The sequence below is a fragment of the Peromyscus californicus genome, unplaced genomic scaffold, assembly GCF_007827085.1.
Source record: "Peromyscus californicus insignis strain IS unplaced genomic scaffold, ASM782708v3 Scaffold_7__1_contigs__length_154581171, whole genome shotgun sequence".
In the NCBI taxonomy this organism is placed as follows: Eukaryota; Metazoa; Chordata; class Mammalia; order Rodentia; family Cricetidae; genus Peromyscus; species Peromyscus californicus.
In genome coordinates, this window is record NW_026294595.1 from 86616030 (window position 1) to 86637361 (window position 21332).

General features: G+C 50.6%; 2 protein-coding genes across 2 annotated transcripts; one reads left to right on the top strand and one right to left on the bottom strand.

Moving 5' to 3' along the window:
• Nucleotides 1-868: 868 nt before the first annotated feature.
• Lpcat4 (lysophosphatidylcholine acyltransferase 4) lies at nt 869-8398 on the top strand. Its single transcript, XM_052724790.1, has 14 exons — nt 869-1095; nt 2340-2482; nt 2770-2990; nt 3314-3426; nt 3554-3614; nt 3877-3935; nt 4086-4120; nt 4673-4727; nt 4835-4917; nt 5175-5300; nt 5525-5657; nt 7155-7253; nt 7604-7760; nt 7993-8398. The coding sequence occupies exons 1-14, from the start codon at nt 982-984 to the stop codon at nt 8166-8168; spliced, it is 1575 nt and encodes a 524-aa protein (XP_052580750.1). The 5' UTR covers nt 869-981; the 3' UTR covers nt 8169-8398.
• A 112-nt stretch (nt 8399-8510) lies between these two features.
• Nucleotides 8511-17835, bottom strand: Nutm1 (NUT midline carcinoma family member 1). The gene is made up of 6 exons (XM_052724789.1): nt 16926-17835; nt 14891-15019; nt 13139-13275; nt 12471-12745; nt 11902-12018; nt 8511-11561 (listed from the first exon to the last, which is right to left on the bottom strand). The coding sequence occupies exons 1-6, from the start codon at nt 17687-17689 to the stop codon at nt 9606-9608; spliced, it is 3378 nt and encodes a 1125-aa protein (XP_052580749.1). The 5' UTR covers nt 17690-17835; the 3' UTR covers nt 8511-9605.
• Between the last annotated feature and the right edge of the window lie 3497 nt (nt 17836-21332).

Consider the following 21332-nt stretch of genomic DNA (forward strand, 5'->3'; position numbering starts at 1 on the left):
CAGTAGGCAGACGGGAGACAAGGTGAACTAAACCCGGATTACTTTCACAGGCAAAGCCCTTAATTCCTTCTCCCCGTGCACTATATTTTTGATAATGTTTTCAGCTATGGGTTTCAGAGTCCATTCAGTTCTCTGGTAATCCATCAGTTAAGCCGCTGTACAGTGTGTTTGGGGAGGCTTTAGGAGTCTGCAGGGGACGAGGCATTTAGGTGCCTTCCATATTCCAGAGGGAGACCAATATAGGAGCTGAGATAGTGAACAGTCTCCAGCCGGCCTTTGCGGGACGCGGGGGACGTGCATCCGCTGAGCCTCGAGGGATGCAGGCGCGCGGGGGGACGGTGGCCCACGCAGCGCAGCCCGGCACGCGCGGGCGCCGAGAGCGGCGACGCGCAGTACGGCCGCCAGAGGGCGCGAGCTCCACTATGGCGGCGCGTCGGCCGGGAAGGAAAAAGAGGTGGTCCGCCGGGAAGATGGGAGAAATTGGGACGCGGGAGCAGCGGGGAGAGGGGGCCCAGCCTCCTTCCGCAGCCGCGGGCTTCGGCACCCTGCCCCGACCAGGGCTCCACGCCGCCCGCGCGCTCAGGGTGGCCGCGGCGTCCGGGAGGTGACCGGGGCGCTCGGCTGCGCGCCCACGTCGTCGCCGGTCTTTCCAGCCCGTGACCCCCGGAAAGGGACAGCCAGGCCCTTCGGGGCGCCGCGCTCCGAATGGCACGAGGGCCCGCCGAGAGCGCGGGGGAGCGGGGACGCCCGGGCGCCGCAAGCCCCGCCCCGCGGCCGGCGCCCTGACAACACGAGCGGCCCGGGCGGCGCCGCGGCTCCCCGCCCCTCGGCCGGCACCAGGCGGGGCTGGGACCAGAGCGCCGCCGCTGCCGCCGCCGCACGAGCCGAGCTGCTCTGCAGAGCCGGACCGGGACCGGGACCGGGAGCGGGGCCCGGGCCGGGGGCGGGGGGGCCGCGGCCCTCGCTCCACCTTCTCCCATCATGAGCCAAGGAAGTCCTGGGGCCTGGGCCCCCCTCGATCCCACCTCCGGGCCCTCAGCACCCCCAAACCCGTTCGTGCATGAGTTACACCTCTCCGGCCTCCAGAGGGTTAAGGTAAGGTGTGGGCAGGGGGCGTGCGGGGGACTGGTTGGGATGGGGAGACCGGGTGTTGAGGAGCCGAGGCTGAGATGGGTACGCGAATGGGAGAGGAGGCAGCGGAGACGCTTTTGGAGAGGGAGTCCGGGGGTGCGCACGTGGGGGCGGCCGGAGGTGGGCGAGGAGCCCTGGTGAGGAGTCGAGCTTGGGCGATAGACAGGCTCAGAAGTGTGGAAGAAACGAGTGGGTGAAGAGGAAGGATTGAAGGGGACCCAAGGATAGGAGAGATGGAGGACACTGGGGAATGCGGATTACATCCCTCGGAGGTTGACGGGCTAGGATGGAGCTGGAGGCTACGGAAAGCCCGGGGTGGGGGCAGGGGCGTGCTCAGCGATTCTCCCGGCTTCGACTTAAACGGTTTGGACCCGGAGACTGCGTCCTTGTGCCCTTCCAGCACCTCCTCTTTCCGCTACCACCACCTCCCCACACACACCCTCACTGCAGCACCTACTGGTGGGGGCAGGGAGGCTGGGAGGGGGGTTGGCTACAGGAAGTAGAGGGACGCACCACCCTAGGGTAGGCAGGAGGTGATGTGGGAAGGAAGTGTCCAAGGTTTCTGCTGTGATCACCTCCCCTGAGGCCGGCCCCCCGGGGGGCTAGGTTTATTTACCTGCTCCATCCTAAGGAGAAGCCTCTGGAGTCACCCTGGCTCTTGGCAACCCTTACCTTGCGGAATAGGGCTGAGCGTTACCTAAGGATTGCTGTTCTGCAGTACTAGGGATTGATTGACCTGAGGCTTGAAAAGTGGATCTCTGTTTCCAACCATCTTCTCCTTGGGCCCAAAGTGTGGAAAGAGCCCCGCACCGGGTTTGTTTGGCATAGGAGCTATTTATGGAATGGGATGTTGGGAAAGAGGACCTGTCTCTAACCTACATCAAACACAGTGCTGGACACCTTCACTGCATTCTCTCATTAAATCCTCTTAACAACCATTCCAAGTACTAGATGCATTTTATGACATTAACCTTTGTAGGTGGGGTGGGAGTCAACTGAGAGCGAGACTATACGGCACCTAGTGGTATTAATCTTTTACCCTCCTGGCCTCACTAGTGTCTTCTTCATCCCACTTGGATCCCTGTGCCTCTACCCTGTTACCTGCAAGGTGTTAACTCTTTGCCCCTGGGTCAGTCCTTGTAGGAGATGGATGCTGTGGAATGAGCCTTTCCCGGCCCTAAGGGATATTTTCTCCTGCCCTTCTGCAGTTCTGCCTCCTGGGGGTACTGCTGGCCCCAATCCGAGTGCTTCTAGCCTTTATCGTCCTCTTTCTCCTCTGGCCCTTTGCGTGGCTCCAAGTAGCAGGTCTCACTGAAGAGCAGCTTCAGGAACCAGTTACTGGGTGGAGGAAGTAAGTGAGACCCAACTCCCAAGACCCTACTTCTCACCCCTGTTCTGTGCTGTGCTCACCCCCCAAGGGGGGCTCTGAGTCTGTTACATGAGCTATCAACCGACCCCAGATCTGGTCCTTAGAACCTCACCTCTAAGTGTCATGTCCCAAATACTTCAACTCTATGGCCAACATGTTTTAAGAGGGGAAGAGGTGTTTCCTACTGTCCCAGGTGCCTGGCTGGGGGACAGAGTTGACTAAGGACCGGAACTCCCTCCTCCACTGATCCCCAGCCTTAACCCTGACAGGACTGTATGCCACAACGGAGTTCTTGGTCTGAGCCGCCTGCTCTTTTTCCTGCTTGGCTTCCTCCGGATCCGTGTTCGGGGACAGAGGGCCTCTCGCCTGGAAGCCCCTGTCCTGGTTGCTGCTCCCCACTCAACTTTCTTTGACCCAATTGTTCTGCTACCCTGTGACCTGCCCAAGGTTGTGTCTCGAGCTGAGAATCTTTCTGTGCCTGTCATTGGAGGTGAGAGAATTCAAGAGGTAAAGGGGAGGATGACAGCTCTGGACCCCAAAAGTCAAGACATGGAAACACTAGAGAGGAAAGTTAGGAGGGGTATTGACTATTGGCAGATGAAATGCAGATCAACACCGTTTTATCAGCTGATCTCAGACTTCAAGGCTGGGGCCAGAGGCAAGGTACGAGAAAGACAGACTACAATAAATAGATTGTAGCAATAAATGGATTGTTGAAATACCTATACTGTTGAGGAAATAGAGGCTGCCAGATGTCAGTGCCTCAGGGTCACAACAACCAAGTGACTCCTCCTTGTAACCTTCCCGACCCAGCCCTTCTTCGATTCAATCAAGCCATCCTGGTGTCCCGTCATGACCCAGCCTCTCGCCGGAGAGTGGTTGAGGAGGTGCGGAGGCGGGCCACCTCAGGAGGCAAGTGGCCTCAGGTGGGTGAGGGTCTCAGGACCCTCTCTTTGTCTTGTGTGCCGAGTGGTTGCTCTTTGCTTCCCACCTCACTCTGCCCTTTTATGGTTTTTGTTTTTGTTGTTTTTTGGTCTCCCCCCCCCCCCCCAGGTACTATTTTTTCCTGAAGGCACCTGTTCTAACAAGAAGGCTTTGCTGAAGTTCAAAGCAGGTGAGTAAAATGATAGTGGGCGACAAGGTGGTGAAGGAGAAGGAGCTCCAGCTCTGGGGGGGGAGGAGTAACTGAGGAGTAGCGGAGAGGGGAAGGGGTGGTGGCGACGGGAAGCCTCTTACCTAACGCCGGCAAGGTGAGACACAGAGAAAAGTATCAGTAAAGCAAAGCCACGTGTCGTTTGTCCCAGACTCTCATGCCGTGTAGCTACATCCGTGTACTAACTTCTGCCTTGGGGGGGTGGGGTGGAAATGGGATTCAGGAGCCTTCATCGCGGGGGTGCCGGTGCAGCCTGTCCTCATCCGGTACCCCAACAGTCTGGTGAGTCTCAGTGGAAGAAGGGTGGGAGCATGAGTCCTTCCTAAAGGGAACCCAGTGAAAACTGTTGGTGGCGTGTTACAGTATGCACCTGGGGGCAAAGCGTGCGGTCAGAAAGAAAAGTAACCTGCCCCTCCCTCTGCTTTCCCACAGGACACCACCAGCTGGGCATGGAGGGGCCCTGGCGTGTGAGTTCTAGTGTTGTGGGGGTAAGGGTGTGGGGTCCGGTCCATCAGAGCATCCCTGGTCCAATCTCTAGAAGAGATGAATGGCCCGACCTTGTAGGACTGAGAGAACTCTAGAGGAGATTGCCGTCCGACCTCCCTTTATAACTAGGCAGTACTTCTAGCCCACCCCCACCCCAACCCCCGACTCACTCCCGCTGTGATACAGTTCCTTCTTATTTACTGTCCTGAGTTTGTTTCTTGTTTGTGGGGTTCTTGGGGGCGGGGAGGGGGGTCTTTACTCAGTGGTCTTTTCTGGAGAACCCACATCACTAGACATGCCTCTTCCCTTCTCCTTGGTACCCAGCCTCCCCCTTGCCTGCAGCTTTCCCCCTGGTGTGTTCCTGCAGATTTTCTCTCTCTCTCCCCATCACCCTTCTGGCCCTTCTCACGGTCTCCCAATTAACCGGAGCTAGGGAGGGGTCCCACTTTTCATATCACTGAGAGAATATCCCACTGCCTTGCTCATCACAGTTAAAGAGTTAAAGTGGTAAACACCCATCTCTCTTCCCTTAGACTCAAAGTTCTCTGGCTCACAGCCTCTCAGCCCTGCAGCATCGTGGACGTAGAGGTATGACCGTGTGTCGTCCCCCGCCCCCTTAGTGGGGAGCAGGGAATGGAGCAGTAGTGCCCGTGCCTTGTTTCCAGGTCCTGATGAGAGCTGTGTCTGTGTTTCAGTTCCTGCCAGTCTATCAGCCCAGCCCTGCGGAGAGTAAGGACCCCACCCTTTATGCCAACAATGTGCAGAGAGTCATGGCACAGTGAGTATTACACGTATTTCCTGGTATTCCACAAAGTATTTCCTGGAGCAGTTATGCAGAGCAGAGGAACCACAGAAGGGGCAGGAGGTTTTGAGGCCAAGATAAGGGATAGTGGGCAAGGTCCATGCGACAGACAGCTGAGGTGAAGGGGAGAAAAGATGGAGACTGACCATTTCCATCAGACAGGGTGTACTGAAACCTCAGCAGTTTCTTGCACTGCCCTTCCCCCTTGATCTCCATCCCTCTTTGTCCTGCAGGGCCCTGGGCATTCCAGCCACCGAATGTGAGTTTGTAGGGAGCTTACCTGTGATTGTGGTGGGCCAGCTGAAGGTAGCATTGGAGCCACGGCTCTGGGAACTGGGAAAGGTGCTACAGAAGGCTGGGTAAGTTCCCTTGAAGATGAGGGTATGAGCACTGTGCCCCAGATAGAGAAAGTTCCAAAGGGAAAATGAAGGAGGAAGTGCCGTGCTGGATTTGATCCTCAGTACAGAGGGTGTGGGAGGACAGCCGCTGAACCCACGCTGGGAGCCTAGTGCTGGGGGCAAGGTTGTGCATGGTGGATCCAAAAAGAAACCGAGTCAGCTCACTGCTGTCACTTCCATCGTAGGCTGTCCCCTGGCTGCGTGGACACAGGGGCAGAGCCAGGCCGTAGTCGAATGATCAGCCAAGAGGCATTTGCCCAGCAGCTACAGCTCTCAGATCCTCAGACAGTGGCTGGTGCCTTCAGCTACTTCCAGGAGGTAATGGATGACTTGCCCTCCAAGCCAACAAGCTCAGGATTTAGAGATGAAGTTCTAGTGAACATGTCGGTTTTGGCAAACTGTGTTTCTAGAAATATAACCAAGTATCCTGTCAAATTGTAATTCTAGTTTGCTGGCTCGATTGCAAGTCTGTTCTGCATAGTCTAATAACCCTTGTAAATGGCTGGCTACAAGATGTACTGGGACATCCCCCCCCCCCCCCCCAAGTATCCAGTACATAGAGGGAACAGTGTTGTAGTCATAGAAGGAAGAACAAATGACAGACTCCATCGGGGAAGTCTAGAACCTGGAGCCACTTTCGAGATTGGCAGAGATGGGGAATCATGACCATGTAGGACACTGGGTGAAGGCCTTCACAGAAGGGCCATGAAGAGTTAGGTGGCCAGGTAGCAGTGGCGCACGCCTTTAATCCCAGCGCTCGGGAGGCAGAGCCAGGCAGATCTCTGTGAGTTCGAGGCCAACCTGGTCTACAGAGCAAGCTCTAGGATAGGCACCAAAACTACACAAGAGAATCTTGGGAAAAAAAAAAAAAAAGTTAGGTGGCAGGAGAAGGTGGAGAAGAAACTAATTAGGTTAGACAGCTGAGCATTTGAGACCTACAATTGCTGCAGCACAGAAGCAGGTTCTTTTCCAATATCCCGTAGCCTTCCTAGAGGACTCCTGAACTAACTCAAGAATGTTGGCAAACTGTTATTTCCAGAAACATAATCAAGTATCCTTTCAAATTACAATTCTAATTTGTGTTTTCTTTTTAAGTGCTAAGAATAGACTCAGGTTTTTCTGCTAGGCAGGTGGCCTTATACTTTAGCTATACCCCCAAGCCTCTGAAAGGGCATAGACACAGACTATGAGTCTCAACATCCTCAACCCTCAGAAGACAGAGGCAAAAGGATCATACGGAAGGCCAGTCTAGGTCCTATAGTTAGACATTGTCAGACGTTGTCTCGATTATAAAAATAAAAATACTAAAAATTTTAAGTATGAGCATGTGTAGATTGCTTAGATTGGAGAAGACTGTCCCCATCTCAGCCAACATGTCCCCCATAGACCTGGCATAGCATCTATTCTGTTTGAATTTTTGGTTTAAAAAAATTAGGCCAGGGGCCCCCTTTTAATTTGTTGGACCAGTTCTCCCACATAGACTGAGTCAGAGGAAAACCAGTTTGTCTGGCTTGGAAACCAGGATTGCTCTCCTGTGGTCTATCAGAATGGGTGGTAACTTTAGAATTCCTGGGGGATTCCCTGCCATTCCTAGATGTCTGTTGGAGGGCTTTGTTACTAGATGACTTTGTGTGTTAAGGGATCCCTAAGGAAGCTTACAGCCTGAGAACTTCAGGAGTCCTGAGGAGTATGGTGCTCAATTCTGAGCAGAGTGGCCACAACCCTCATTTCTAAGCCTGGTGAAGAGAAACCAAAGTCCAGAGGGCAGGAGGAAGATGTGTGGTCCCCACGTTGCTCTGCTTTTTCACCCTCCAGGATGCCAAGGGTTTGGTGGACTTCCGAAATGTGGCCCTTGCACTAGCAGCCCTGGATGGGGGCAGGAGCTTGGAGGAGCTGATTCGCCTGGCCTTTGAGGTATCTTTGAGGGACTGTGGGACAACTGCTGATACCATTTACCCCACAGTTCCATCCCAGGAGGGTGGTATATTACGCTGTTCTCAGCTCTTAGATAATGCATGGTCAGTGCCCGGGAGTGCCACACTACCTAAAACTGCCTATCTGCAGTATCTCCTACTGAGGCCTAGCCGGGCAGAAGGCAGAAGGTAGACATTTTACAGTTACCCTGAAAGAAAGGGCACTAGAGGGCCACAAGGGCTTATATGCAGAACTCTTGGAAGAAGAGGAGCCCATCAGGCAGGCTTTCTGGGCAGCATGAGGCAATGTCTGGAGGAGAGAACTTGACAAGCATCTCTTTCTGCCCCAAGCTCTTTGCTGAAGAGCAGGCGGAAGGACCTGGCCGCCTGCTGTACAAAGATGGCTTCAGCACCATCCTGCACCTGCTGCTGGGTTCACCCCGCCCTGCTGCCACGACTTTGCATGCCGAGCTGTGCCAGCCTGGATGCAGCCAAGGCCTCTCCCTCCGTAAGTCACTTCCTTCTCTACCCTGCACAGGCACTGGGGTCCCATCAGAACCTCTGAGAGGCAAGGCGGGCAGGAAATAGGCAAGTGAGGAAAAGGGATGTAAAGCAATATGTGAGAAGGCCAACAGATTAGAAGGACTGGGGGTACCCAGTTCTAAGCAAAAAGGAAGAGGTGTGTCCCCTTCACACGCTTAGGTGATTTTACTTTTCTGTTTCCCATTCTCCCTGTTCAGATCAGTTCCAGAACTTCTCCCTCCACGACCCTCTGTATGGAAAGCTTTTCAGTACCTACCTTCGCCCCCCACACAAGCCTCGAAGCACCTCCCAGATACCAAATGCCTCATCCCCAAGCAGCCCCACTGCCCTGGCCAACGGGACTGTGCAAGCCCCCAAGCAGAAGGATGACTGAGCACCTCAGCCTCCCACTCCTTCCTCAGCTCGAATCCAGCCCTGCTCTCAGGACAGCGCCAGAGGCCTACCCTATGCCTCAACCCTATCTCTGCTCCTGTTTGATTTTTTTTGGTTATCATTGTTTGTTTTTTAAGTTTATTTTAATTTTTTGTTTGGTGGGGTTTTTTTGTAAAAGACTATTTTATATATAAATATAAATATATATCTATTAAAAAAAATGAAGCTCGGTCCCATGGGTGGAATCATTAGTTGTGAAGGAAAGAGATGAATGGTTGGTTGCCAGATTTCCATTGGGATTTCTAAACTCTAAACGTTGATCTTGGCCGTACCCGAATTCTCACTCACAAATGGACTGGAGTATTTCCTTCATGGAAATCTTACATTAAGTTTGTGTCTTCCCCTTCCTGTTCCCACCTACTAAATGTGCACATTTTTTTTTTTTTTTTTTGGTTTTTCGAGACAGGGTTTCTCTGTGTAGCTTTGCGCCTTTCCTGGGACTCACTTGGTAGTCCAGGCTGGCCTCGAACTCACAGAGATCCACCTGGCTCTGCCTCCCAAGTGCTGGGATTAAAGGCGTGCGCCACCACCGCCCGGCTTAAATGTGCACATTTTAATAGACTTCTTCATGAACGTCTTTTTCATCCCATTCCCTCATGCTCTGTCCTCATTAATGAGATGAAAATATAGCTTACTGCCATTCCGTATTTAACAGTCCCACTGAGAGTTTATTCCATCGCCCATACTTGGGGACCTGTGTCAGTAAAGTAGTCTTCTCCAGGTCACACCAACCCCATGGTGCTTCTGCAGCAGCATGAGCTGAGGATGTATAAATCCTTCATGTCTGGCCCCTTAAAGGGAAAAGGGGTCTCCACACCCCACACCCAAGGTGCTGTATCTTGACACAAATATGTAAAATTAGTTACATTTAGGAAATCAGATCGGAGATCTGACACATACAAAAAAGCATCTTTCCCCACCTATATATTAAAAGGAAGCCAACAATAACAGGTTATCCAGACAAGACCTGCCGATGCCAGGTTCTGGCTTGGGAAGATACCTAGTCAAGAAGGTGATTAATCTAAGAGACACTGCAGGGCATCCGCACACTCTACCTTTAGTGTTAAGACTGTGTTCTACGTAGCAGCCAAGATGTTCACACAGAAGAGCACATAGAGAGCAATTTCCAACCAAAAACAAATCTTTATTTTTTCCATATAACTTCCCGAAGTTGGTTCCCTTTCCCTTTACTTTCCACTGAAGGGGGCCCCTGCAACCTAGCCAGACTGGTCTTCTCCCCCAGGCTCTCCAGCTTCTTGCACACGAACAAAAACAACATTGGACTGGGGCTGCTTCTCTTGGGAGCAGCAGCAGTAAAATATACTCTGGGGCCCCACCTTTGGGTGCCGCTAGGTGGAACAGGATGGCCCTTCACTTCCTACTGGCTACGACGTCGTTTCTTCCTTTTGCTCGTGACTAAAGTGTCACGCCGCCTTTTACGAGGCTGTGGGAGCTGCACTATTCCCAGAGCAAGGGGTTTCTGCCCAGAACTGCCAGGCTGAGTTCCTGGCTGGGGTCTCTCCACAGCAGTAGCTGGAATCCCAACTAGGGCTTGCTTCCCAGATGTATGGGGAGAGGGTGAAGGTTGGCCAAGGTCATCTACTTCAGCAGAGGGGTGGGATGTTTTCTGGATTCCCTGACCTCCAGAGGCATGACAAGTACTAAGGGAAACCCCTCCTGAAGAAAGGCTAAGTTTTGAAGCCAAAAGGTAGGCAAAGTTAGAGAGTTCTTCATCTTCTTCCTCCTCTTTCTCACTCCCTTTGGCCCTATCTGCTGAGTTGTGTGTTTCTCTAATAGATACTTCTCTCAAAACTAAAGCATCCCTAGTTCCCCGTCTAGGGGAAGTACTTCCCAGACCCTGGGAAGATGCTGATTTGGTGGTCTCGAGTGTATAAGATTCTTGATTGCCTTGTAAAGGAACAGGGTCAGTAGGTTTGGAGATAACAGTATCTTCCCTGCCCTCTCCTTGAAGGTTACAAGAATTAAAATTTGATGAGCAGGAATCCTTGCTGACCCCTGGTTGGGGGGCACTGTCATTTCTAACATCTAGTATGTCAACATGTTCTATGTTTTCCAACAGAGGAAAAAGTAGATTACCTCTGCTCTCTGCCTCGCAGCTAGCCTGGGGGAAAGAGGAGGTATCCTGGGTCCCAAGAATAAGGAGATTGCCTTGGCATGTGGAAGACCCCAGTGTGGAGGTGTCAAGTGTTTCCAACAGAGGGGAGTGACCTTTATCCCACAGGTCACTGGGATCCTGTACTGTCTCAGGGTTCAGCTCTTGATTTTCTTTGGACCTCAAAGCTGGGCCACTGGCCATCAGAGATCCTGGCAAGCTACAGGAGTTTCTCTTTTCTAGGACAGCTGTTGAACCTGTGCCTCCACAGGGAACCACAATGTTCCCTACATCCTCCAGCACTGTGGCTTTCCTAGGGCTTGGAGAAACACTGTTTCTGGAATTCAGTGCCTGGTCCTCTCTTATACATGCCTCATCTTGGGTGCTGTCTATGACCCTCTCGATTTGTAAGGGTAACTCTAAGCGTACAGCGTCCATGTCACCACTCAGCCACAATCCAGGGCTGAGAGAAACCCTGTCCAGGTTGCCAGGGGCTCCAGGGGAATGGTTCTGATCATAACTCTGAACCATGGCAGGACCTCTGTCATCTCCCCACATGGCTCTTGAAGAGCCTTCCTGAGATACTGCTGAAGGGTCTCTCCCTTGAGTGAGCACCCCGACTCCCTGAATCTGTTGTCCTATCTGCAGCCCCAAGGCCTGCTTTTCTAGCCCAAGTCCTTGCAGAGAAACTGGCTCTGTAAGTCCAATATCCAAATTGGAGGCTCCCATGGGCTGGGGGCCTTCATGCCAGCAAAAAGGTAAAGATTCCAAATTCCTATCTGCCACTGGGTAGTGCCCAAAGGGCCCAGTACCTCCCAGGTGGCCATCATGATGGGCAGATAGCTGTTTGATAACCTTCCCAGACCCTTTTCTCTCCATGCCCAAGGGTACTTGCATGCCCTGTGAAGCTGTGAGTTCCAGCTGCAGGTCCCAGCTGCTAGAGGATGGCAGAGTGTTTCCATCCTTGTGAATCCCCCTTGGACCACCTAGGGCTTGTTCCTGCCCACCATACATTTCTCTTGCCTGCTTGCCTGGAGAAGCAGATTTTCCAATGTGAACAGTGCCCGCAGCCCCCTGAAGCCCAGGTGAGGGCCGAGGCCTCCGACCCCCATCTTCATCTTCATCAGAAACTGAAAGACTTGAGTCTGACTGAGCTCCACTGCAACTTGGAGGTGCCTGTGCATCTTCCTCCTCCAAAGCCAAGAGTCGTTTCTGGACCAGCTGTAAGGGAAGGGACAAATGCCAGTTCTGTACATGGTTAGGAGAAGAGTTGGTGGAGTGGGTGAGAGGAGATGGTAGGTAGACAATGTGGGGAAGAAAAGCAAATGCTTAAGTGATGGTATCAAAGATAGGTACTACAGCTTTTTCTCCTTTGGGGCTTTATTCCTCTGCTGTGAGCTTTTCCTCTTCCATACACTTCATCGCACAATCCCCTCCCTACCTACCTTGTTCTAGACCCAGAGCCCAACCCTAAATCCTCTATAACAGAATCAGGATATCAAAGGGTTATACATAATCAGGCAGCCTCCTTTTCCTAGTGTTCTATGACTCCCAAGTTTACCTGGGCAAGAGTAAGTCCTTCTTCTTGGTCTAGTTCCTCAATTAAAGCCAAAGGATCTCTCTGCTCCTCCTGGGACAGCAGATCTGCCAGAAATTGAGGGTGAATGACGGCCTCCACCTGGGGAACAGAAAGAAGAGTGGTGTGAATCTTGGTATGAAGTGACCTGGAAGCCCAGGTGCTCCAGAGACAAAGTGATGAGGCCTATGCCCCCACTTGGAGTTTGTTATAGACCGTGACTACCACCAGCCACCTATGTGTGCACACATGTATACCCATTTCCAAATTGTAGAGTGGAGCCTCCTGCCACATGCAGAATCCCAGATGGCTGGTGCCCCATAGTGTCCAACCAACAAATATCTATTAGAAATTAGCCATGTAGCTGGGCATGTGTGGTAGCACACACTTTTAATCCCAGCATTAAAGGCAGGTGGACGTTTGTGACTTCGGGTCCAGCCTGGTCTTCTGCAGAGGGAGTTCCAGAGTTCCAGGACAGCCAGGGCTACACACAGAGAAACTGTCTTGGAGGAGGAGAAGGAGGAGGAGGAATTAGCCATGTAGACTCAGCTCACCTTGGAGACAAAGACCTCCTGGGAGCACAGTTCATCAATGTAGCTCAGCAGACTTGTATCTGGATACATCCCTGCATCCTCCAGCTGCTCCTCTTCCTCCTCTGCCTTCCCAGTGTCCAAGTGGCTCCCCAGAAGCCCTTCCATGATGTCTATATATTCTTGCACAGCTTCTGGTGGGATCTCCTTGGGTGCCTCAGGAACCGGAGGCCGCTGGGGTTTGCGCTGCCGCCGGCGGGGAGCCCGTGTCTTAGAGGCCGCCTTCTTGGGAATGTACACTGAGGGAAGAGATGGGGAGTGGGAAAGAAGCTATGGTATCGACTTCCCGGCAATGCTTGTAAGGGGAGGATCAAGCTTTGGGGAAGAAAATGTAAAAGCTGGAAGGTATGAGAGAGAACACCATTGTTAGAAATCTTTCCATACACCTTGACATTCCAAGAAACTGCCTGGTCCAACCCCCATTTCTTAGGCTGATGAAGTATAGGGCTCATGCACAACCTAAATGAGAGAGCAGTTAGTTCCTTTGGCCAAGATCAATAGCTAATTCAAGACCAAGAGAACTAAGACCCCAGCTTCCTATGGGGCATTGTGTTTGGCTCATAAAATGTCACTTCCAGGACAGAATGTCACAGAAGCAAGAGCACTGTCATCTGGTTCGTGGGTGGCCTTACCTGGCTGCTGGCAAGCCTCAGGGACCAGGGGCCCTGGATCAAGTTTCAAAGGGGTCACAGGGGACAGACCCGGGGAGCCATTCATCAGCTGTGCGTTCTGGATCTGCATCTCCTCCTCCGCCTCAAACTCCATGAACCTGCAGAGGGTAACGAAGGCATGGGCTGTGTTGAGAAGGAGACCTAGCCCATCCACAACCCAGACACCAGGCAGCATCCACAGTCACCCTCATTTTGACTAAACACGGTTGAAGTCGGGTCAGCCCGGGGAAGCGGCTCACAGGTAGCCTAATGACAATTCTGGGGAATAACATCATATTGTCTCTTCACCTTAACTGTCACTTGAGAAGCTTGATTAAGGAAACTGGCGGTATAGAGCTTGGATAATTCTCCAGGGCAAAGTGGTATCCTCCTCCTCCTCTGTGTTATATCTATCTCATCCAGTACCCTGGATTCGGCACTACTTAATATAAGCTCGGTGAATTCAGTCCGGTCTGTCTCGAGGTACACTCTAAAGGGTTGCTCTTTATGGCCTCATCTGCCCCTTTCTACAACTGAAAATGATGGCAGAATTCCAGAAGCAGAGCCCACCAGAGTGCAAAGGCTGGAACAGGCCCTGAGGGGTAAATCCAGGAAGTCAAATGTTCCGGTTCAGGAAAAAAGTAAAAGGTACACTTGGAAGAAATGATTTCTTCCCCCATTGTTGTTGTGACAGAAGTTCTCACTATGATTGCCCAGGCTGGCCTTGAACTCCTGGGGTCGCACAATGCTCTCACCTCTGACCTGGGGTCATGTGTGCTGACTCACACATCACAGCCTGCCAAAGTTATTTTTTAGCCAAGACTATTCTGTAGAAATGGGGGATAAAGAGTCAGGAGATCACTCTGGGTATCCAGTACCCTGATTCCGGCCAACCTCTTACGGAATTAGTCCCTCCTTGGGATGGGTGAGACAGAGTTTTCTGTGTTTTGTTTGTTTGTTTGTTTTGTTTTGTTTTTTTGAGACAGGGTTTCTCTGTGTAGCTTTGGTGCCTGTCCTGGATCTCACTCTGTAGACCAGGCTGGCCTTGAACTCACAGAGATCCTCCTGGCTCTGCCTCCCGAGTGCTGGGATTAAAGGTGCCCGGCCTCTGTGCTATTTTCTAAAAACAAACAGAAAAACCAAAGGAAAAGTGATTCTGAAGTTCTGCATCAATAGCTACCTGCCATCTGGTGAGGTTCCTTCAGCATGAGAATTTTGGGGGCACTGGGCTCAACCAATCCTTTCCTAACACCTTCAGTATGAAAGCCCCATATTGATCCAAGACCCAGAGGTGGGGAGCTTTCAAGAGCAAACAGGATAGAATAACCCCAGAGCCCAGGTGGAAGAAACAGCAAGGATTCAGGAGACCCTCATCTAATCTACAGCCCTCCTCCTGTGACTCTTTTATTTGTTCATTTTGAAATTTATTCCGTGTGTGTGTGTGTGTGTGTGTGTGTGTGTGTGTGTGTGTGTGTGTGTGTGTAGAATGCACGTGTGAGCCTCAGAGGACAGCTTTTGAGAGACACTTCTCTCCTTCCTCCATGTGGGTCCTGAGGATCCAACTCGGGTTGTCAGGCTTGGTGGTGGGCACCTTTACCTGCTGGGCCACCTTGCTGACCCTCCTGACAACCCAGCCCTCACACACACACATACATACACCTGCCTGTCTCTGCTGCCCCTACCATGCCGCCACTCCCCCGCCCTGCAGGGTGAATGAGGGTTCATCAAACTCACTTCTCTGCCATCTCATAAAAGATCATCCGGTCAAAGTTGCTGGTACGCTCCCACTCCTGCAGAGCCCTCGGAAGTCCCTCCTCCAGGGTCATAGTAGGCTTCAGTCGGGCCAAGGAACGAAGCACTGGGCTAAAACCCCCATTAGGTCAGACACGTTGTAAGAGTGTGCCCTGCACCTGTTCTGATGCCCGCCTCAGTACATACCCCACTTCCTTCACCAACTCTAGCATGCCCCTCAGGCTCTGCCATGTTCCCTTTGAATGAGCCGTCCGGCATTCAAAAGCATTCCCTTTGAATGATTCCACAACCTCCCCTCCAGTTGTCTGCCATTCTTGCTGCCCTTCCCACCAAGATGTGCAAATCACACAAAATCAAATGATTGTCCTCCCAACCTTCTGAAATCAACACCCACCTTTAACTCTCACGGTGCTAGCCCTAACAAAGAGGGAAACACTATTAACTGTAAAGTGGATTTAACCCTGTCCAGAGCCTCTTGAATTGTCAAAGACTTATTTCACTAGCCTAACATGAGCCTCTAATTAAAGCATGTATAGTAGTATGGGAGTTTGGGTTTGGGGATTGAGGTTTTTTGTTGTATTTTTTTTTCTTTGTCTCCAGAACATCCTCATAGATCTTCAGATAGACTATTGGACCATTACTTCTGGAACGCTCCAGAGGAAATCAAGAGTGCAGACTGAAGTCAGGACTTCATTTTAGCTTTCTGGCTTCTCTTCAAGTCCTTAAACACTATTGAGTATCAGAACCACCGGGAAAGCTTGCTGTAACGGTGGCTTGTAAGGGCCACGGGATCCTAGGACTGGGCACCTAATCAACTGCAGTTCTTTAGGGGCTGGAGCATGTCTGGCACAAGATCCTACCCACCACAGTGAAACATGGGGAGCAGGGGGCCAGAAACCAAAGGGGACGGGTCCCAAATCAACCTCGAGAGCCCATGCTGGTTCTAGATTTAGAAATTGTTCACCAGGTCCCAAGAGAGAACTCAGAGCTATCTCAAGAAACCAAGAACTCAAATAAAGTGGTGTGTATTGAGGACTTTGGGAGTGGTCTTTTGATCACTTGCTCCAAAGTCTGGATGAAGGAGTTCTTCCATGGGAAGGGAGCTTGCATTTTGTTTTGTTTCCAAAGTCTGGCAAAACAGAGTGTTTACTCAATGGTCCACAGCTGAGAGATACCCAATCTGCTTGGGAAGTAGAGAAAAATCTCCCAGATGACTAATGGCTGATGTATAAACAAAAAAGACAGCCTGTAACTCCAGGCTTCTTGGCTAAATATACATACACTCAAAAGGAGGGATATTTTTGTCTTTTGTGGGCTCCCTTCCTCATTAAGATTGCCTTTTTATAGGAATAATAAAAGAGTTATCATTTCAATGGTTCATTTTTTATGCCAGGCACTTTGCCAAGCACCTTTAATCTCATCAGCCCTTGGAGATAGGGACAATTACCCCTTTTCTGATGAGGAAACTGAGGGCAAAGGTGTTAAATGTCCTGCTCGGGATCACAAACCCAGTGTGTGTGGAGCCAGCTGTACTCCATCCCTCCCTCTGTCACCCTGACTCCTGAGTAAGAGAGGGTTCACACACCCTAAGGTCTTGGCCTGGCCCAGTGCCATCTTCCCCATCCCACAGGAATGAGTCAGGGCTCAGCCCACCTCATGCCAGCTCAACAGTGTCAGAGGGCAGGGAGGGCCCTGACATTTGGTGTCAGGGACCTACATGACACTCTCTGCTTCCTGCTTTATGACAGGAAGTCTCTCCGTCTTCTCATCTGTCAATGAAGACTACCGCAAAATGCTTGTCTGACTTCACAGAGTTGTAGGTATTCTTTGAAAGGTGCCTGAACGTTTCTTACAAGCCAGAAAGAATGTAGCACTGTTTTTAATTCTCTTAACAGTGTCTTTCTCACTCTCACAACTGCCTTCAAGAATTCTGGAGTAACAGAAACCCCTATGTCTATCTCACAGTCCCTTCTAAAAGCCCTAGGAACATCAATCTTGGATACCCACCCCCACTTACATAAGAAAGCAGGAAAGAGCTTCTGCATCAGGACTCTGGCATAGGTGAGTCCGGGCCAAGACTTTGTAGCGTTGCCAGCGACGATAGTTCTCATAAACACCCTTGGAAGCATAGGCAAGGTCACCTTGAGAGGGCTTCCGGGCAGCCACCGGACCTCCTTCCATGGCTGAGGCTTGTGTTCCTGGCCAAGACTTTTCCAGGGGCACAATGGGAGCCAGTTGGGCGGCGGGTGGTGGTAGAGCCTGCAGAGGAAGCCCTGCAAGGCCCTCCTGGCTCACTCCAACAGCCACAGCAGGCAGAATGGTCTTCACATTAGAGGCTGTCACATACCGAGGAGGAGGCCCCTCCTGGCCCCCACAGGGAGCACCTGAGGTAATCCAGTTTAGGGCTGTCTGGGTCACTATATGGTTCTGAGTTTGAGAGGGCTCAGCTGGCCCCACTTCTGTCTTGACTTTGACAATGACCTGGCCAGTTCCAGCCACACTGGGGCCAGAGCCTCCTTCTCCTGTCACCAACAATGGGCTGGGAAAAGCAGAAAGGAGCAGAGGATTGCCTGCAGAGAATGCAGGAGGTATGGGGGGCTGTGGTGATGGCTCCCAGACGGGTTGGTCTGATGGAACAGGAGTAGGCGGGACAAAGGGTAGCGTAGTGAAAGGGGGCAGGCCAGCACCAGGTTTCATGGCCATATCAGGTCCTGGTAATGGAGAGGCTGTTGAGACAAAGCAGAGAAGGGAGTAGGAAGGAGACCAGAAGTTAGGCCACATGACTGCCTTTTAGTCCCTGTGGGGTCAGAGCGATGAAGGAGGGGACGGGTGGTGTATCTGTAAATGTCTCCCAAGTAGTGCTTTACCCCAAAGTTACTGGGGTAGAGACATTGTTCCCTTTCCATGAGACACACAGACCTGCATCTTCCAAGCACAAGCTCAAGCTGTCACTGCCTCTAAGAGGTTTCCTCAAAATGCTCCTGCAGACCTCCCCTGGCAGCTCCAGAGTCACATCAAGAAGAAGCGAAACAGGATCTGACTCCTGTTCTGCAGGAAAAAGTCTGCAAGCAGGCTGAGTGCAGGGAAAGTTTCAGATTCCTGAAAAGCATTAGTGGGGTCCTTGGGAAGGAGGCTGTTTCACCAACACTGGTTCACCCTATCCTCTCCTCCTTTTTCTATTCCTCTTGCTCCTAACAATCTCCACATTTCAAACAACAGAAGATGCAGTTTATGAAGGCACAATGACTCTAGGATTCATGAAACTCATTTCTCCAAAAATAGTGCCACCAACATACATGGGCATGTGCTAACCCTACCTACTCCCACGAGACAGAAACCACCTGCTCCCAGCTGCTCTGTGGCTCCTGTCAACATCCAGAAAGCACAGTCCCCACAACAGGGTATGATAGCCTCGATTCTTGCTTCCCAGAAACGTCATTATGCAACAGCCAGGAATAGCTGGAAAGGATTAGAAAGACCAGGAAATGGTGAGGGGAAAGCATGGAGGGAGGGGGACTTCCAGTGCCTTCAGGAGCTACTGGGCAAGTGGAAGTTTGGCAGGACAGAGTATCTGTGGTCTTGCTTCTTAATGTTAGAAGTTTAGGACTCATGAAGAATAAAGCATTGAGCTGGAGCTAAGGAAGAAGGAAATCCAGAACACAGTTCCTGCTGGGGACAAGCTATGTGGAGACTGGTCAGGCGGAGGAGGGGAGGAGCACACAAATGTGTACTGCATTGAACATGGCCTCCATCCACATGACATCCACAGGGATATCCACGTGACTCTTAATGATAAAAACAGAACCCGACCTGCCTAGTTTCATGCTATTCTTCTCCCTCTTTAAAAAAAAAAAAAAAAAAAATATCTCACCGACTGACACAACAGCACTACTCAGATTCCTGACCACAAAAGAGACATGAAATAGGAACAAACTAATGTTCACACTCATCTGAACCACACAACAGAGGGCCAGGTTATAACCACCAAGTTCTACACACAGTGAAATGTTGCTAAGGTCTTAGCTCCACAATAAGTAAGGAAACTGAGCATCTCACTGTGGCTAAGCTGACCCATCACCTCCATCCTGAAAGTCAAGAAAGACTGTCCCTAACAAAAAAAAAATACTTAAAAATATGTACAGGTTTGTAAATATAGCCACTCTGGAGGATGAGGCAGGAAGGTCACAAGTTCAAGGGCAGCCTGAGCAACTTCGTGAGTCCTCAGCTCAAATTAAAAAGTGAAGTGAGGGTTCCAGATTTGGCTCATAGAACGCTTGTCCAGCATTTGCAAGGCCTTGGATTCAATTTCAATATGCAAAAATTTTACACATACAGAGAGAGAACTGCATGAACGCACACATGTGCACAGAAATTGTCTATGGGGCAGGAAAAGTACCCTCCCCAGAAAGCTAATTAGATGGAACCTTGATCTTCCCAACTTCCACATATTTGCATAATAAATTACTATAAAAGGAAAGAAAGGAAGGAAGGAAGGAAGGAAGGAAGGAAGGAAGGAAGGAAGGAAGGAAGGAAGCCTGCTGCCTGAACTGAAAGAAGCCACCTCTGTGGCTAGCAGGAGCCGTCAGGTCTGGGACACAAGCAGTTTTATAAAATCTCTAGCTTTTAAGTGATTAACTCTACTGAAGAGTGTTAGCTTTCCAAATAAGGCTGTTCCCCGGGCCCAATCCCACCTCTCCATCCTTCAGCCTGCTTTCTCTCAAGAGATCAAATGAGGCTCAGCCCTGCCTTCTCATGGTGAAGTCCTAGAGCAGGCACTAGCTGCGAGAAGACAGATCTTGAGTCTTCCCTGAAACCCTGACTAGGCTACTCATATTGTACGTAAAGTGGTCCCTCTTCCTGGGAATCAAATTGGTAATTGCTATCCATTCCCTATATTCAGTGTGTTACGTCTGAGGTACTTTGGTTCATTTCCAAGGAGGCCCTCCCCAATTCCTAAAGGTAAAAATCTACTTCCCCAGGCTCCCTAACGCCTGTGTGGGGTCAACTGTCTCATACCCCTTTAGGGTAGCCTAAATAATTTGTTCCTAGGTAAAGGGACAAATCTGATACCCCAGGGATGTGAGCAGGTGGCAGATACCCTACAGTCTCCACCACCCTGTCTTACTTCTGTCTGACGCCATCATCTAACGTTTAGGTACACCAACAGTAGCTGTCTGAAGCCTCCTGAATGAAACAGTTGGGTCCAGGATCCTGGCAGTAACCTAGCTCTAACAGATGATATCCAAGGAAGGTAGGGTAAAGACTGGGTCAAAACAGAATTAGAATCTTTGACTCAGGCATTCTGTAGTGGGGGAGGGGGGAGGGTATTGTGTGGTGAGAATGGGGAGGCATTACACTATGGGTTCTAGTAAATAAGCAGAAACTAGAAAATCCCTCTAACATTGATTTGATAGCACGGTCGTTGGGTGTCTTTTTTGTAGGACCGTTTGCACACTGTTTCTCAGATTCCCAGCATTCTACTGCAGTTTTTGCTTTTGGTTCCTTGTTCTTCAACAACATACCTAATCCTGTTCCCTTCGATTCCTCCAGTTCCGTAACTGGCTTACTATTAAGAACAGATTAGCGGTAGACCTTTGGCTTGTTACAGTGATGACTCTATTTTCTGAGCCAAACTCTGAGCGCACGGTTGGTATAGTTGAGGATCAAGAAAACGAAATGTTTGAAACTGAAGTGTCTCGGATGATCCAGGGTGTTCACTGCTGTGGTGTGAGCACCGCCTTCTGGAAAAGCTGCCACAACACTTGTAATCCTAGCACTCCAAAAGGTTAGAGTTTTAGAAAAGCTTAGACTACAAGTAGGACTAACTATCTGAAGAAAGAATTCCCAAACAGTCGAGTCCCAACAGCTCTGCAATTTATGGAAGCCACGGCCTTTTCCATTTGCTGAAAACCCTTTATATACATATAATATATATATATATTATATATATATTATATATATATAATTTTTTTCTGAGATGGGATAGCTATGTAGCCCTAGCTAACTAAGAACTCAACAGAGATCTCCCTGCCTCTACCTCCTGAGTACTTGGATTAAAGACCTCTACCTTTTTTGAAAAGACACAATCTTTAATAGTTTTTAAAGGGTTTATAGTTTTATTTTATGTGTATCAATATTTGTCTGGATGTGTGACTGTGCAGCTGGGTGCATGCCTGGTACCCCCAGAAGCCAGAAGAGGGAGTGAGAGCCTCTGGAACTGGAGTTCCAGCCAGTTGTGAGTTATCATGTGGGTGCTGAGACCCGAACCTGGGTACTCTACAAGAGCATCAAGCATTCTTAACCACTGCGCCATCTCTCCAGTCCCTTTTTCATTTTTTTGAGACAGTCTGGCTATGTAGCCTGGGTTCAACCCTAAGACCTTCTTGCCTTAGCCTCTTGAGTACATAAATTAGAGTCCTGAGCC